This window comes from Rhipicephalus microplus, chromosome 1 (genome assembly GCF_043290135.1).
Source record: "Rhipicephalus microplus isolate Deutch F79 chromosome 1, USDA_Rmic, whole genome shotgun sequence".
Classification (NCBI taxonomy): domain Eukaryota; kingdom Metazoa; phylum Arthropoda; class Arachnida; order Ixodida; family Ixodidae; genus Rhipicephalus; species Rhipicephalus microplus.
The window spans coordinates 223,153,371-223,166,583 of record NC_134700.1 but is presented as its reverse complement, the minus strand read 5'-3'; the positions used below and the strand labels follow the sequence as shown (position 1 = coordinate 223,166,583).

The 13,213-nt window shown below is 46.9% G+C and overlaps 1 protein-coding gene across 1 annotated transcript; it reads right to left on the bottom strand.

The window, feature by feature from the left end:
• Positions 1 to 2,817: 2,817 nt before the first annotated feature.
• LOC142809156 (uncharacterized) lies at positions 2,818 to 10,857 on the bottom strand. The gene is made up of 3 exons (XM_075891434.1): positions 9,965 to 10,857; positions 3,875 to 4,135; positions 2,818 to 3,806 (listed from the first exon to the last, which is right to left on the bottom strand). The coding sequence occupies exons 1-3, from the start codon at positions 10,253 to 10,255 to the stop codon at positions 3,102 to 3,104; spliced, it is 1,257 nt and encodes a 418-aa protein (XP_075747549.1). The 5' UTR covers positions 10,256 to 10,857; the 3' UTR covers positions 2,818 to 3,101.
• Positions 10,858 to 13,213: the final 2,356 nt, after the last annotated feature.

Genomic DNA, 13,213 nt, shown 5'->3' with positions numbered 1-13,213 from the left:
CTTAAGGTGTTGACAAAATTGCACTTCTCCTATTAGAAACTTGCCGTATGGGACAGACGCTTGGAAATGACGCGTTGAAAGAACTAATTACAGGTGACATGGTGATAAAGCATTACTTCACTTTACCAAGAACACTATTAGGAAACAGTGGTAGATATAAAAGGCATATTCTTAAAGTGAACGAAGTATGTGGCGGTGGTGCAGTGACTTGGCCACGGTGACATACTTGGTACACTTTGATGCCTACGGCATCAGATTTCTGCCAGTCACAAGTGAGGAAAAAGTACTGCTCGAACTTGGTACGTATAGAGGTTCATACGATAATTGAATATTTTTGTATAAAACTCTATGTAGGTATGTTACTGAACCTGCACAGTGTATGGCAATCTAGAATGGCAGTACGTCATGCTGATATTAATGCACGTCCGGTTACACAATACTTCTTTCTATCTGTTTGTTCTCTCATAGAATCGGAAAAGGTTCAACAAGGTGTACCTGAATGGCTTCATCAATTAGAAAGCCCTCTACAGCTGAAGGAGTTTTAAAAAGTTTGTGAACTCTGATGCTTGTTTATCTTTTTTCTTTTGTTGCTGCTTGTCCTTTGCCTGGTATATACATGTTTGTGAATGCTGTATGTACCTAGGCAACAAGGGAAGAAAAAAAGCGTGCATGGCATGTGTTGTTGCGGATCTAGAGGTCATGGGTTTGGCTTTCGTTGACGAAAACTTTTTGGTCTGTCTTTTGATTTTGCGCATTTTTTCATTGTTATCTCCAGGACAGCAATACGTCACATGAGTTTTGGTGGACCCTGGAACAAAGGACGTTCGTGTTAAAAAATAGCAAAGTTTAAGAGTTACATTTCACTGAAATATTTGGCAGTACTGTATGTCAGTAGTAGGCTTATTCAATGTGTAAGCTGATCTGCACTTGTGAGGAGGCCAAAATGCACACACTACATAATGGGGCCCGTCACCCGACACACACTACACTTTGCAGGAGCACATAGCAACGAATCAACTTCGCAATATTAAGGGCCTCGTGGCATGCATTGTAAATAAGCCCGATCAATTAACCAAGGCAATGTTACGTGCTGTAAACATAGACATGGTAGCGAGCGTGCACCTCTACATGGTCGCGAGTAAGTCTACACAGCAGAAACTGTATTTATAGACCTTGTCAAGCTATTCACCAGATTAAAGGCATTCTTGTTCAGATTTCTTGTGTCATACACGTTATGTAGTCTCATGTTCCCAATTATGCAGGTGACAAATATATCAAAACTCTAAAAATGAGACATCATGGCAAGGTGCTATGGTATGTTTCACTTGCTTGTGGTATTCTGAATATACTTTTACTAAAAAGAGGACATGCGTGAATATGGGTTCAATCATAAGCGTGTGCAGGGGTGTCCCACAAGGGGAGGGGCGAAGGAGGTTTGCAGTGCCCCCCTCATTCCTATCATATCAATGTATGTGGCTGGCTTTGCGCCTCCCCCTCTCTCTCTCAACCGCCCCCCCTTGTGCGCAGGCGCCAACATCAGTATGCATGCATAGGCTTCTCTCTTCTAGTATTTGAAGCGTTCAAATACTAAAAGGAATAATGCAGTATTTGAATTCGCCACCAATTTAATTAAAATTATAGAAAATTTCGAATCATTCGAGACGAATGAATAGATGCATAATAATCCACATGTACACCCTGTAAATGGGGTTTCATCGCAGTGTAGGGGTGCTAAGCCGTAAAAGTACCTAAATGTATTGATTTTGATATGTGGGGTTTAACGTCCCAAAACCACCATATGATTATGAGAGATGCTGTAGTGGAGGGCTCCGGAAATTTCGCCCACCTGGGGTTCTTTAACGTGCACCCAAATCTGAGCACACAGGCCTACAACATTTCCGCCTCCATCGGAAATGCAGCCGCCGCAGCCGGGATTTGAGCCCACCGCCCTGCGGGTCAGCAGCCGAGTACCTTAGCCACTAGACCACCGCGGCGGGGCTACCTAAATGTATAATAGTTCGCATGTAACTCTTTGTAAAGGTTGTTTCACTGCATGGAAGTAGCGCTGAGCCGTGAAAACACGTATCCAAGAGAGATCCGCATTGTCGCAAAACCCCACTTCAAGGTTAAATGAAGACATTACCCTCACATTTATTTGTCATTTTGTAAGGCTAAGATCCCAGTTTATAGGCTCTAAGTGTTGTAAGTTTAAAAATGTAACATATTTTACACGTTATCACTTGCATTCTACTGGAAGTCAAATCCTGCTACTATTCAAAGTTGCTTCCATTTCCTTTGATCCAAAAAAAAAAAAAAAGCATTTGCGCAGACCTTGTTTCAGCTATTGTGCTGGTTAGTTGGCTCATGACTAAAATGCTACTTTTTTCTTTATAATGTCATCTATTTACTATTCGTATTCGATTCGGAGTCAATCGACCAGAATCGCTATCAGCTTCGAATTCGCTTCGAACCTGAAATTCACTGTTCGCGCAAGCCTAATGTTTACCTCGCTCAAGGTGATGCTTTCTCGATTGATTTATATGTGGAGTTTAACGTCCCACAACTATTATGTGATTATGAGAGACGCCATAGTGGAGGTCTCCGGAAATTTCGACCAGCTAGGGTTCTTCAACGTGCACCCAAATCTGAGCACATGGGCCTACAGCATTTTCGCCTCCATTTAAAATGCAGCCGCCGCAGCCGGTATTCAATCCCGCGACCTGCGGGTCAGTAACCGAGTACCTTAGCCACTAGACCACCACGGTGGGGCCTGTCAAGGCTGTGAAGTCGCGCTTCTGCTGAGATATGTAGAGCAGATCCAGCATTTGTATCCTTTACCAAGAGTGTGCAAGGAGAAAATAACAGCACTGTTAATACTGCCAGCTAGATTTTTCACGTTTGACAATGATCATAATTGCCGAGGTCTAACGTCCAAAAACCATGATATGATTGTAAGAGACGCCGTAGTGGAGGGCTCCGGAAATTCCGGCCACTTGAAGTTTTTTAACGTGCTTTAATATCTAAGCACACGGACTTCGAGCGTAGACAGGGACCAAAGGTTTTCGATTTACTGCATTCGAAAACGTGTACTCCTGGTGATATTAAAGTCTGTCGCCCTTGTTCTCATCACTGGGTTTCGCCTCCATACCCTCCTTCCCTTGTTCCCGTTTCGGCTGGTGTTCGTTACTTTGCGGTAACGCCTGTAACGATGCGGCACGGAAGTCTGTGTCGTCGACTTTAGGCGGAGGCGCAATGTCTGCGTCTAGGTCGTCGCCACCGGTCCAAGAGTTACCCGTCGAGGGCACTAGCTGGATGCCTTCTTCCGAAGTTCTGAGAGGTGGTGTTTCCGTAGGCGTTATATCACGCTTATGCGGCTCGTCCTGCTTTAGCAGTGGTGATGAAGCAAGGCTTCGCTTTTCTTCAAGCTCAACGCGCAAGTTCTCAGCTTGCGGTCGAGGTTCGTCGAAGCCGTGTGGTTCCGGGGGGCTGTACTCGGAGTTACGTGAGCTGTTCATGCGCCTGCGCACGTTCAGGATGGTGTTGTCGCGCATCATGTTATTGCGCGCCGTCGGGACCCGTATCGTTGGGGCCCACACGTCTACTTCTTCGGTGTCGCGATCTGCCTGCGCGCCTGCTAGTTTTGGCGGGCGCGTCGGGCGCTCCGTGGCACCGCTCGACGAGCTGTCGCTGTGGTGTCTGCCCTGGCGGCGATTCTTCGTCAGTAGCATGCTTCGGTCCCCGGGCGCCTTGGGCAGACCGAGACTTGGCGGCGTGTTGGTACCCAAGCCATTAGGACCTGGGCCCCCCTGAAAACGCGAAATACCGAAGTTGGTATACGCACTGTCCGTGATGTAATGGTCCGTTTGGTACTCACCTGTTCGGCACTGTCCGTCGGGTTGGACGGCGCCGTGTTGGGCGGCGGTGGCACTGCAGACAGCGTTGACTTGGACACGTTTCGCAGCTCATGTACGATCGTGGACAGCTCGCTGTGCCACCTGGCGACGTCGTGGATGAGTGAGCGGCTGCAGGTGCTAATATCTTCTTCTATTTCGGCAATGTCGTTGCTGCACGATGTGAGGAAGTCTGTCACACGGTCGTGGCAGTTAAGGACACTCCGCGTCATCGTGACCTTGTCCTGCGTCGCCGAGAGCGATATGATTAACGCGGTCTCAAAAACGGCTGCTAGTAACGTGTTTCACATGGGACAACTGTCACATTGCCCAGGATTTCATAAGGAATACCAATGCGAAGCCTGGGAAATCGTCGCAAAAGTAACTGTAGCCGGCCGTTACCTACCGATCGGTGCTCGCCGGCAAGATATACGCTCCCGTCATGCCGTTAGGTATATGATCAACCAGGACCGTGTTAAACTTCTTTGCTTCAATTTCATTTTGTATTTACCATCATATTGAGGGGTCGATACAGCCAGCGACGAAGGACAAAAGGAACAACGCAATCAAAGAAACATTTACAAAACGCAACGCTAGACGATTTTTATAGCGTGAGAACAGAACGACGAGAAAGGTACAAAAAGGAACAACGCAATCAAAGAAACTTTTACAAAATGCAGCGCTAGACGATAGTTATAGCGCGAGAACAGAACGACGACAAAGGTACAAGAAGGAGTCGTCGTTCTGTTCTCGTGCTATTCGCAATGCCCACGGCCGCCGGAGGCGCGCCGTGCAATCCAAGATGGCTGCGGAGGGACGATAAACCCGTGAACTCAAATATGAAAAGAACAAACGCATGGACGCCGCCTTCACCGGATGAACTCTTGATTGTCAAATGAATGTATATCGGAACAAAGTGCTTTCCCAAACTATAGGAACTGCTGAATGTTCGCTACCTCATTTCTTGTCGCAGTGCGAAGGGTAGTGGTGTCAGCTGATCATCCGTGTATCAACGATGTTTGCGTAATTTTGTGCGTGCTACATATTACTGCGCTAACTAGAATTCACGCTTGAACTGAACGGCACTCCGAGATAATTTGGGCCGAGCCTGCCTGGCGAATTTGCGGCAGTAGTAGGCCACTAGCGAGTAGCGTCGTGGCTGCACAGGACCGAATGTTTACCGTAGTGATGGTTTGCAAACATATTAACGCTGTCGTCGTTACTTGTGGTATAAGCATTATGCAGCTGCTTCTTCAACCGAAAACACGCATTTAACTTTCCACCAAGTAGTTCTTGTGTCACAGTCATGATCAGACTCCAGCAGTGCGCATTTCGCTGCACTCGGGTTTTGCAGGTTCCTTCAGCGCGATCGAAAGAAGGATATCGAAACGAATACACGCGTACGCTTTTCGCAACGTCAAAATTGCGAAAATTTGTCGAACAGCAACGTCCTCGGACGGCACCGGTGAAGTGCAGGAGAAGTTTGCGTGGACTGTTGTTGTAACTGCATATTTCATTGCTCTAAACATTTTGCTTCGCTGGTCGAGCTCGAGCGCATTGGCGGCATGCGGTGTTTTGTAATATTACTGTAATTGGGCTACATGCAGTGCACAAGAAAAACTTCTTTTTGAGCTCGCTGAAGGATATTGTACAATGAATGCAATCAAAGTGGCTTACGAGCCTTGAAAAAAAAACATTAACGCACTATGGGACGGGAAGTGCAACTCGCTGCTCTTGAGCTAGCTGTTGATCCTTCATCGTCGTTGTCACTATCTGCGCGTTGACAACCATCTACGTGAAGTGAAAAATCCTCGACGTCAAGACGGTTTCTTTGAACATCACAGCTGAAAGTAATCTGAGGAACTCTCCGCCGAACGACTTGGATAGCACCAAGAACGCGTCATTGCACAGCCCCAACACGGTGTCACTTGCCCCGTTTATCTGGGTGTGCGGAGAACATTTCGCTCCGATACCACAGTCTGTATATTGACTCTATGATATACGATACCAGGCAAGAAAGGAATCGCTTGCAGATGGCTGCCATCCCTCAACGAACGTAAAAAAAAAAACAAGCAGCGCAGTGTTGGCCAAGGTTTGGAAGCACAAATCATGAGCCTGCGCTACTTTCCGCTTGCAATGAATGTTAAGGGATTCATGCACTACAAAAGCACTGACGAATGCTACACGCACGCGAAACAAGGTGAGTTTCAACTGCAAAGGTTAGACAATAACATTTAACTATCCATCGTGGTTGCAGGAAATCTCGCGAAGCTTATATACGTGCACTATGCGGGCTATATTCGAAAGCGCAAATCGCCGCGTATTTTCACGAACCTTTCGTCTCTCGCCAGAACGAATCAGATTTATCGTGTCACGGATTGGTCCGGTATATTCACTGATGCACGCAACATACAAAGTGGTTTGTGTTTGTTTCTTGCTAACGCGTTAACACTGAGACTAGCACCGCCGAACTAAAGAGCGTTGGGAACGTCCGCCTATTTACTGATCACCCTTGAGAGAACGCTCCTGAATTCCACTAGGCGGCGCGACAGGTTACGAACATTGCGAATAACTATCGTCATGTCATACCAACTAGCCCAAACCACCACACAATGCTAGAGCTTTGCGCGCCGGCTTCCAGCGCGCAGTGGCATGGCCATGGCACACCAGGGACGTAGTCGGCGTGTCGCGCTTCTAGAGTGCGCGGGACGTGAGCACGTTTGGCATACTAGCCGTTTGTCGTGCATGGCATGCTGAGTATACCGTGGAGGTTACATCTGCCCTTGTCAGACTTTTTTGCCATGACATCAGTGGTGGGAGAGTTTAGTGAGTCAGAAGTGGTTGGGGCGCCAAGGTATGCTTAGGGAAGGAAAATAACATAGTGATGCTGATGGGACCCTAATAGCCTTGTAGCTGTTGCGGGGCATTACGCTCTTCACTTCCGGATCCCTATAGAAGAGAATGGAGCCACTGATAAGGATGGCTGAGATTACGATAATTGGCTTACTAACAGTCATCGTCATCATCAGCCTGACTAACAGTCACCAGTCTGTTAATGTTTTTGCCGACTTCCTCTGTTTCTGGAGGGCGTGTATGCGCATTTCTAACAAGGGCTTCTTGAGTGTCGCATTATTGCCCTCCAGAGTCTGGACTATTGCAAGTATGCCTGACCCCTCAAAAATGCACTGCCAAGAGCGGAGTCAGCCTTTGTGCCCCCGTGCGACTGTAGGCAAAGATTATTTCTCTCTTTAATGGAAAGATCTGTATCAGGGCGAGATTAGCTGATCAGCTCAGGGTTGCAAAGGATCCGCTGCTATCAAGTCCTCTGCGACCAAGTCAACTGGCTGGTGTAGTATGAAATGCCTTAAATGACAGCGGCTGCACATCGCAGTGCTTTCAAGGCTTGTCAAGCGCACAGAAGAAGCGAAAACCTCCTGAATAATGAGAACAACACAGCGAAGCCGTCGCTCTAGATTTTCGTATTCAGGGTGTGTCAATGCTCTCGCAGCAGACGACTCTGCCACTTATCCTACCAAGCACGTCACGCTGAAAGTATACTACTAGCTCTTCCGATGATGAGCTTCGCGCAGATATAGTCGTCATGTTGTGATAAGAGGGGCGTTAACACATTAGTATTGCGTGGCAGAAGCGTAGAATCGTGCCAGGCGTCGCGCCTTGTGTATAACAAGCGGTCGTTGCAAGCTGACAACTGACTGCAAAGGGCTCAGCAATAATTCACCATCATCATCATCAGTCGCCATCAACAAAGTGTGCTTCTAGGTAGCGGTGCGTATTGCCATACAGCGCCCTATAGAGAGTTTGCAGCATCATTGGCTCTCCGCATGCCCACTGGACTCGACCGAAGAGAAGCCACCCTTCTTCATCGCTTATGGCTAGAAGTGGAATTTACAAAATCTTGATCCTTTGTCATAGTAATGGCCGACAACGCTCTCTGTGATGCCTGTCATTGCGAAGAGATGCTACACCACATCCTGTGTGACTGTCCGTTGTATGAAATCCAGAGACAGTTACTGGCGTCCGCTTTTGCACGCATCGACAACAGCCAAATGTCTGTGGACACTATTCTGTCAAGTGCCCGAGAGAAGACATTGCAACAGAAGGCGACGAAAGCTCTGTTGAAATTCCTACGCGACACGGACTTGAACAAGCGGCTGTAACAGCGATTTCACACACCGCGAAAGACAAGACTGGACTATGACTGAGTGTGCGCGCGTGTGCTGCCGAATGTGCAGTGTTTCTCTCTTCCCTCTCTGCTCTCTATCTTTCATCTCCCCCATCCCTCTCCCATGCGCAGGGTAGCAAACCGGCTGCCTATAGGCTGGTTAACCTCCCTGCCGTTCTTTTCCCCCTATTTTCCTTCATTGTCACGCGCACACACATTCCTCCCATCAAAGTATACGGCTGACGAAATGTGGCTTACTATAACGTGTTGTTGGGTTAGTTGGTTCATGCTGAAGGAAAGTTAAGACACAAACCACGTAGACGAAAAAAATAAGGGAAGCGGATATAGAGCGGCACCTGTCCCCTTTCTTTGTCTACGTCGGCTGAATCCCTAGGATTTCTTTTTCCACGTTTGACGAGTCGCGCGAGAAGCGATCACTACTACCACCAGCCTGACTACGACCACGACAGTGCAAAGGCCTCTCCCATGTCTCGCCAATCAACCCGGTCGTACATGTGCTTGCTGCAACCATGTTGTACCTGCAAACTTATTAATCTTATCCGCCCTCCTAGCTTTTTGTTTGCGTTGTCTATAGTGGCTAAGGTACTCGGCTGCTGACCCGCAGGTCGCGGGATTTAATCCCGGCTTCGGCAGCTGCATTTTCGATGGAGGCGAAAATGCTGTACGCCCGTGTGCTCAGATTTGGGTGCACGCTAAAGAATTCCCGATGGTCTTAATTTCCAGAGCACTTCATTACGGCGTCTCTCATAATAATATGGTAGTTCTTCGTTATACCACACATAACTACCTTTCTATTTCTCCCTGGTGCGTTTGCGTTCTCTTTATATCCGTTCTGTTACTCTTAATGACTAACGGTTGTCTTGGCTTCGCGCTACACGCCCTGCCCTTGCCAATTTTTTATTTAAATTAGGACGTCCTGAACACCCACTTACGTCATGACCCATTCCGCTCACTTCTTTTTCTCTTTACACCCATCATTTTTCTTTCCATGGTAGGCTGAGCAGTGCTCGATTTAAGTTTTTCGCAAGCGTACAGCTTTCTGCCCCGTATAGGTTACTGATAAGATGCATTACCTTAGTTTATCCTCATATTTATTTTGACACCTACCGTCCTGCTTTGCTTTTCCAATTCAATAATCATGCTTTGCAATTTCTCTCCCGGATCACTCACTAAAGCAATGCCATCAGCGAATGGCATGCAGTTATCATATACATCTCTATTAAATTTATGCCTAACTGTTCCCTGACAAGGAAATTGCGTACATATGTATCTATTAGGCGAATATGAACTGTCATGTGAGGTGAAGTGACCTTGTGTGTGGAACATGTCAACCTCTTAGCTGTATGTAAACTGACCTGTGAAATTTGGTGAATGTGTACTTTCACATCGTACGTTGTACAGTCTCGCATTTTGTGCCCTTATCGTTGATCTTATGGCATATCTTGTCTACTAAGAGAAAAGTAGTAGTCGGTGTCACTTTAATGGCACCAACCTCACCTATTTCATCATTTTAGCAACAAAAAAAACCCCGTAAACCTACAAGCACGCGGTGAATAACGATGAAGATATGGTCACCACGTAGCTTACTCTTCTTCGTTGGAATTTTATCGCTTTCTTTATGGACACCAATATAGTCAACCGTAGTCCTCAATAGCAAAGCATAGCAGACAAATGAGAAGACAGTGCGAACTAGGGGTGATAAAGCTACGGCGTTGTGCTTTTAAAGCGAAGCTTAAGCGCCCTCCTAGTTTTTTGTGTCTATTGTGCTTTAAGTTTGCTACAGACGCGGACAACTGCAGAAAAAAACGAAGGCAGCGTTACGGCGATAGGCATGCGCTAAACAGATCAGGAGCGCGTACGTAACACGTACGTTGCTAAACACGGGGAGGCGGTCGCTGACGTTGTACAGGTCTAGTCCCGTGCGGCCGGCGGCCAGCGCGTCCGACATCTCGTCCATGTAGAGACGCAGCTTGCAGTAGCCGACCGACATCACGGCGGCGCAGAGCAGTGCGACCGTCACGTTTCGCCAGGTGAGCTCGAGGCTGTCTTGGGCGCTTACGCCAGTGCGTCTCCAGGCGGTGCGGCTCTCGGGTGCCACGAAAAGCACGGCCACGGTCCACAGAGCCAGCGAGGTGAAGAAGACGCCCGAGTGCCATGACATGGTGCCGCAGTGGTGGACATCATTCCGTGCCTCGCCCCACGCGTCTCAACATGGCACGACTTGCTTGCTTGTATGTGCCTATGTTGGCACGGCACAGCCGGCGGCTGCCACCGTCTTTTTTTTCTTTTTCCTCGTCGTCAGCGTCGGTTTCGCAGTGCGCGTTGTTTTGAAACTGCTCGAGGCTCGAGCACAGCCAAAGATGCTGTTGTGGAATTTCGATGAAGAGCAGAATGTATCGACCATTCGTAAGATATGTCGCAGAGCCAAGCTTTTCTCATACCAACGTTGTCTACTTAGACGTCACTCAGTTTTACTGCTGCTTTGTGATGTCAGATTGTACCAATCTACTGAACAGTCATGTGTAATGACCGTGATTGTGAAGCTACGTAATTTTGACCGACGTGAACCACTATACGGTTCAGCATCACCTGTGCCACCCCTTGTCGTGCTTATGTATCCAGCAGCTACAAAAATACTTGGCCTAGCACCATAGCGGGTATTAGCCACCATCGGCGGCCAACCTATCGCACAATAGCGTTTAGTTGTCGATATATATATATGGGTATACATTAATGGAGCACATGAAGGCATTGCCTATTTGGCCACACTGTGTCCAAACTGACGGCGCATGAACATCTGTAGCATTTGTGAGGGCTTGATGACAAATAAAATAGACCCTGACCATGAACGTTGACATAAAACAAGACGTTCCGGCTTCCACACGGGAGCCTGATTCACAAATTGAAACGTCTTGTTTTTGTGTGATCATTCGACGTCGGTGTTCATTTTAATTGTTCTCGTGTATTTTCCTGACCTGCCAGGCTTCGACATCACTTTCGACTTCTTCTAAGAAGGCTGCTGCAGGCTGTCTCCAAGACATTTCACTAGAGTCGGAAGATTATGGACGTCATAGAATTAGACGATAATGGTTTATATGCGCACCTTCTTCTTCTCCACCTCCTTTTCTCATGGCTCTTACCCAATGCGCGCGTGCGCTGTGCACGCTCTTGAAGTTGACCGTGACACCGTCATAATGCGAAGCGGTGCAGTTTCGCCGGCCAACGCAGAGGAGGCGTTGGGACGGATTTAGTTTGGCACGTGCCGCAGTAACGTCTAGAATTTCGCACGTGACTTGACATACGTCTAGAAGCGCAGTCCGCAGGTATCAGTCAACTGAAACGTAGCTGCGCGGCTTGCACAAGCATCTGCAAGGCAAGAATGTCTTCCCTTCGTGAAGTACGAATGACGATCCACGCAACGCTCTCGGTAACCGCATCGTAAGGTCTGCCTTTATCTCGCTTATACCTGTGAAAGTAGTATATAACGCTGCAATACAGTGAGAGTTTATGAGGGCGCTCCCACAATGACTTCAAATGAAGGCCATTTCCGGTGTTTTGCGCGTCGTGTGTTTCGTGTACACGCCAGCGTGTTTATGAACTGATGTGTATCGCAATGCGTTACGTACTCGTGTTTGTTGCACTTTGGCCCCGAGGTAACATAAACGAGCAAGGAATGTATGGGTTCAACTTTTCGTCAAGCTTGGAAGCATTTCAATATTATGGACTACAGGTTGGTGCTATCTTTAAGGAGAAAGAAACGAAATATTTATTTGTTTATTTAATTATTTATTTACTTACAGTAACCTCACAGTAGATATGCATTACACATGAGAGAGAGAGAGAGAGCTAAAGCAAGGCAAAGGAAAATGCGAGTTTTACAGAAAAAGACCGGTGTTATTTCCAACAATGAAGAATTACGTTAGCTCACAAGTCACACAACATTGTAAGGACTTGCTATAGACATGAGCAAAAGCATGGTGACTGAACATGTACAGAATTTTTCAGACACAGTACGTGCGTAAATAACAAAACTCACCTGATATAATGTGAACGATATGGTTCAAAGATGAAGATGCATATTGAACGAACTGTCTAGAAGAGGTCAGTTGCAAGCTTATCAAAGAGCACAGTTTACCAACAGCAGCTATCACAAGTAAATTTCGGGGTGCTTTTCTCGCCCGATTCTTTTTTTTAATTACGTGCTGCACGTTTATCTCAACATTGAGCGCGAAACGAGTGTAATCTTTGAAGGTTTAGGTTTTCATGTTATCTTTATTTTTTGGAGGACGAGGGGGCGTGAGGGGAAGGTTGGAAGGAGCGAAAACTGTGCCGCAAAATTTTGTTGACAAGTGATACGTGTTGACAAGATGCCCGAAAGATAGCCCACAGAAACTTAAAAAGGAAGAACTAAAAGTAAACCAGAGAATGGGAAATGGTGGCATTAGAAGTTAATAGGATGGGCACGAGAAACTGGTGTGGCAAAACTTTTTCGCTCAAAAATGCACCTGGGAATTCAGAGTTTTTAACTATGCGAAGGCTTTTGGAACGTATGACTTTAAGGACGGCAATTTCAAGCCACTATCGTCACGATAGCGAAAAGAACCGAGAAACGAAGACAACCGTAAAGCCGCGCGAACGATGATCGCCATGTTTCGTCGATAATGTTAGCCCCCAGTTATAGACAAATTTAGTCTTTACCCACTACCCATTTCAGCTGTTTCATTTACGACCAATGATATGGAAAAAAAATTACATAATGGTCGTAAACAATTGACGCTCTTCATTATACTTTCTATATGCATGCACGGTCTCTGCATGGTCGATAAGTTTCAAAGAAACGAAGCTTCGATATCCTTACACAGAAATATTGTTTCAAGTCGCAGATTTTCGCATTGTGCGCGAAGAACCAGCGCCGGCCCTCGAAATCAATTAACGCTCTGAATCAATTACCACTAGTAGTGCTGATTACAGCCAGGAAACCGGACGTTTCTCGTCTGATTTTCTAGATATAGCCGATACCCAGGACCTGATTAAGAGTGTACAAGTGTGCCGGCCACATTCTTATTTGCACGTCTGTTTTCCCATAACTGATGCTTTTGCTCTCGATTGCTTGTTGGCG

What these genes read in the sequence shown, in the direction of transcription:
- LOC142809156 (XM_075891434.1), bottom strand. Translation starts at nt 10,255, where the DNA reads ATGTCATGGCACTCGGGCGTCTTCTTCACCTCGCTGGCTCTGTGGACC. An exon ending in GCCTCCCCGTGTTTAGCAAC is followed by an intron (nt 4,136 to 9,964) that starts GTACGTGTTACG and finishes TCGGCGACGCAG; the next exon opens with GACAAGGTCACGATGACGCG. An exon ending in CGACGGACAGTGCCGAACAG is followed by an intron (nt 3,807 to 3,874) that starts GTGAGTACCAAA and finishes TCGCGTTTTCAG; the next exon opens with GGGGGCCCAGGTCCTAATGG.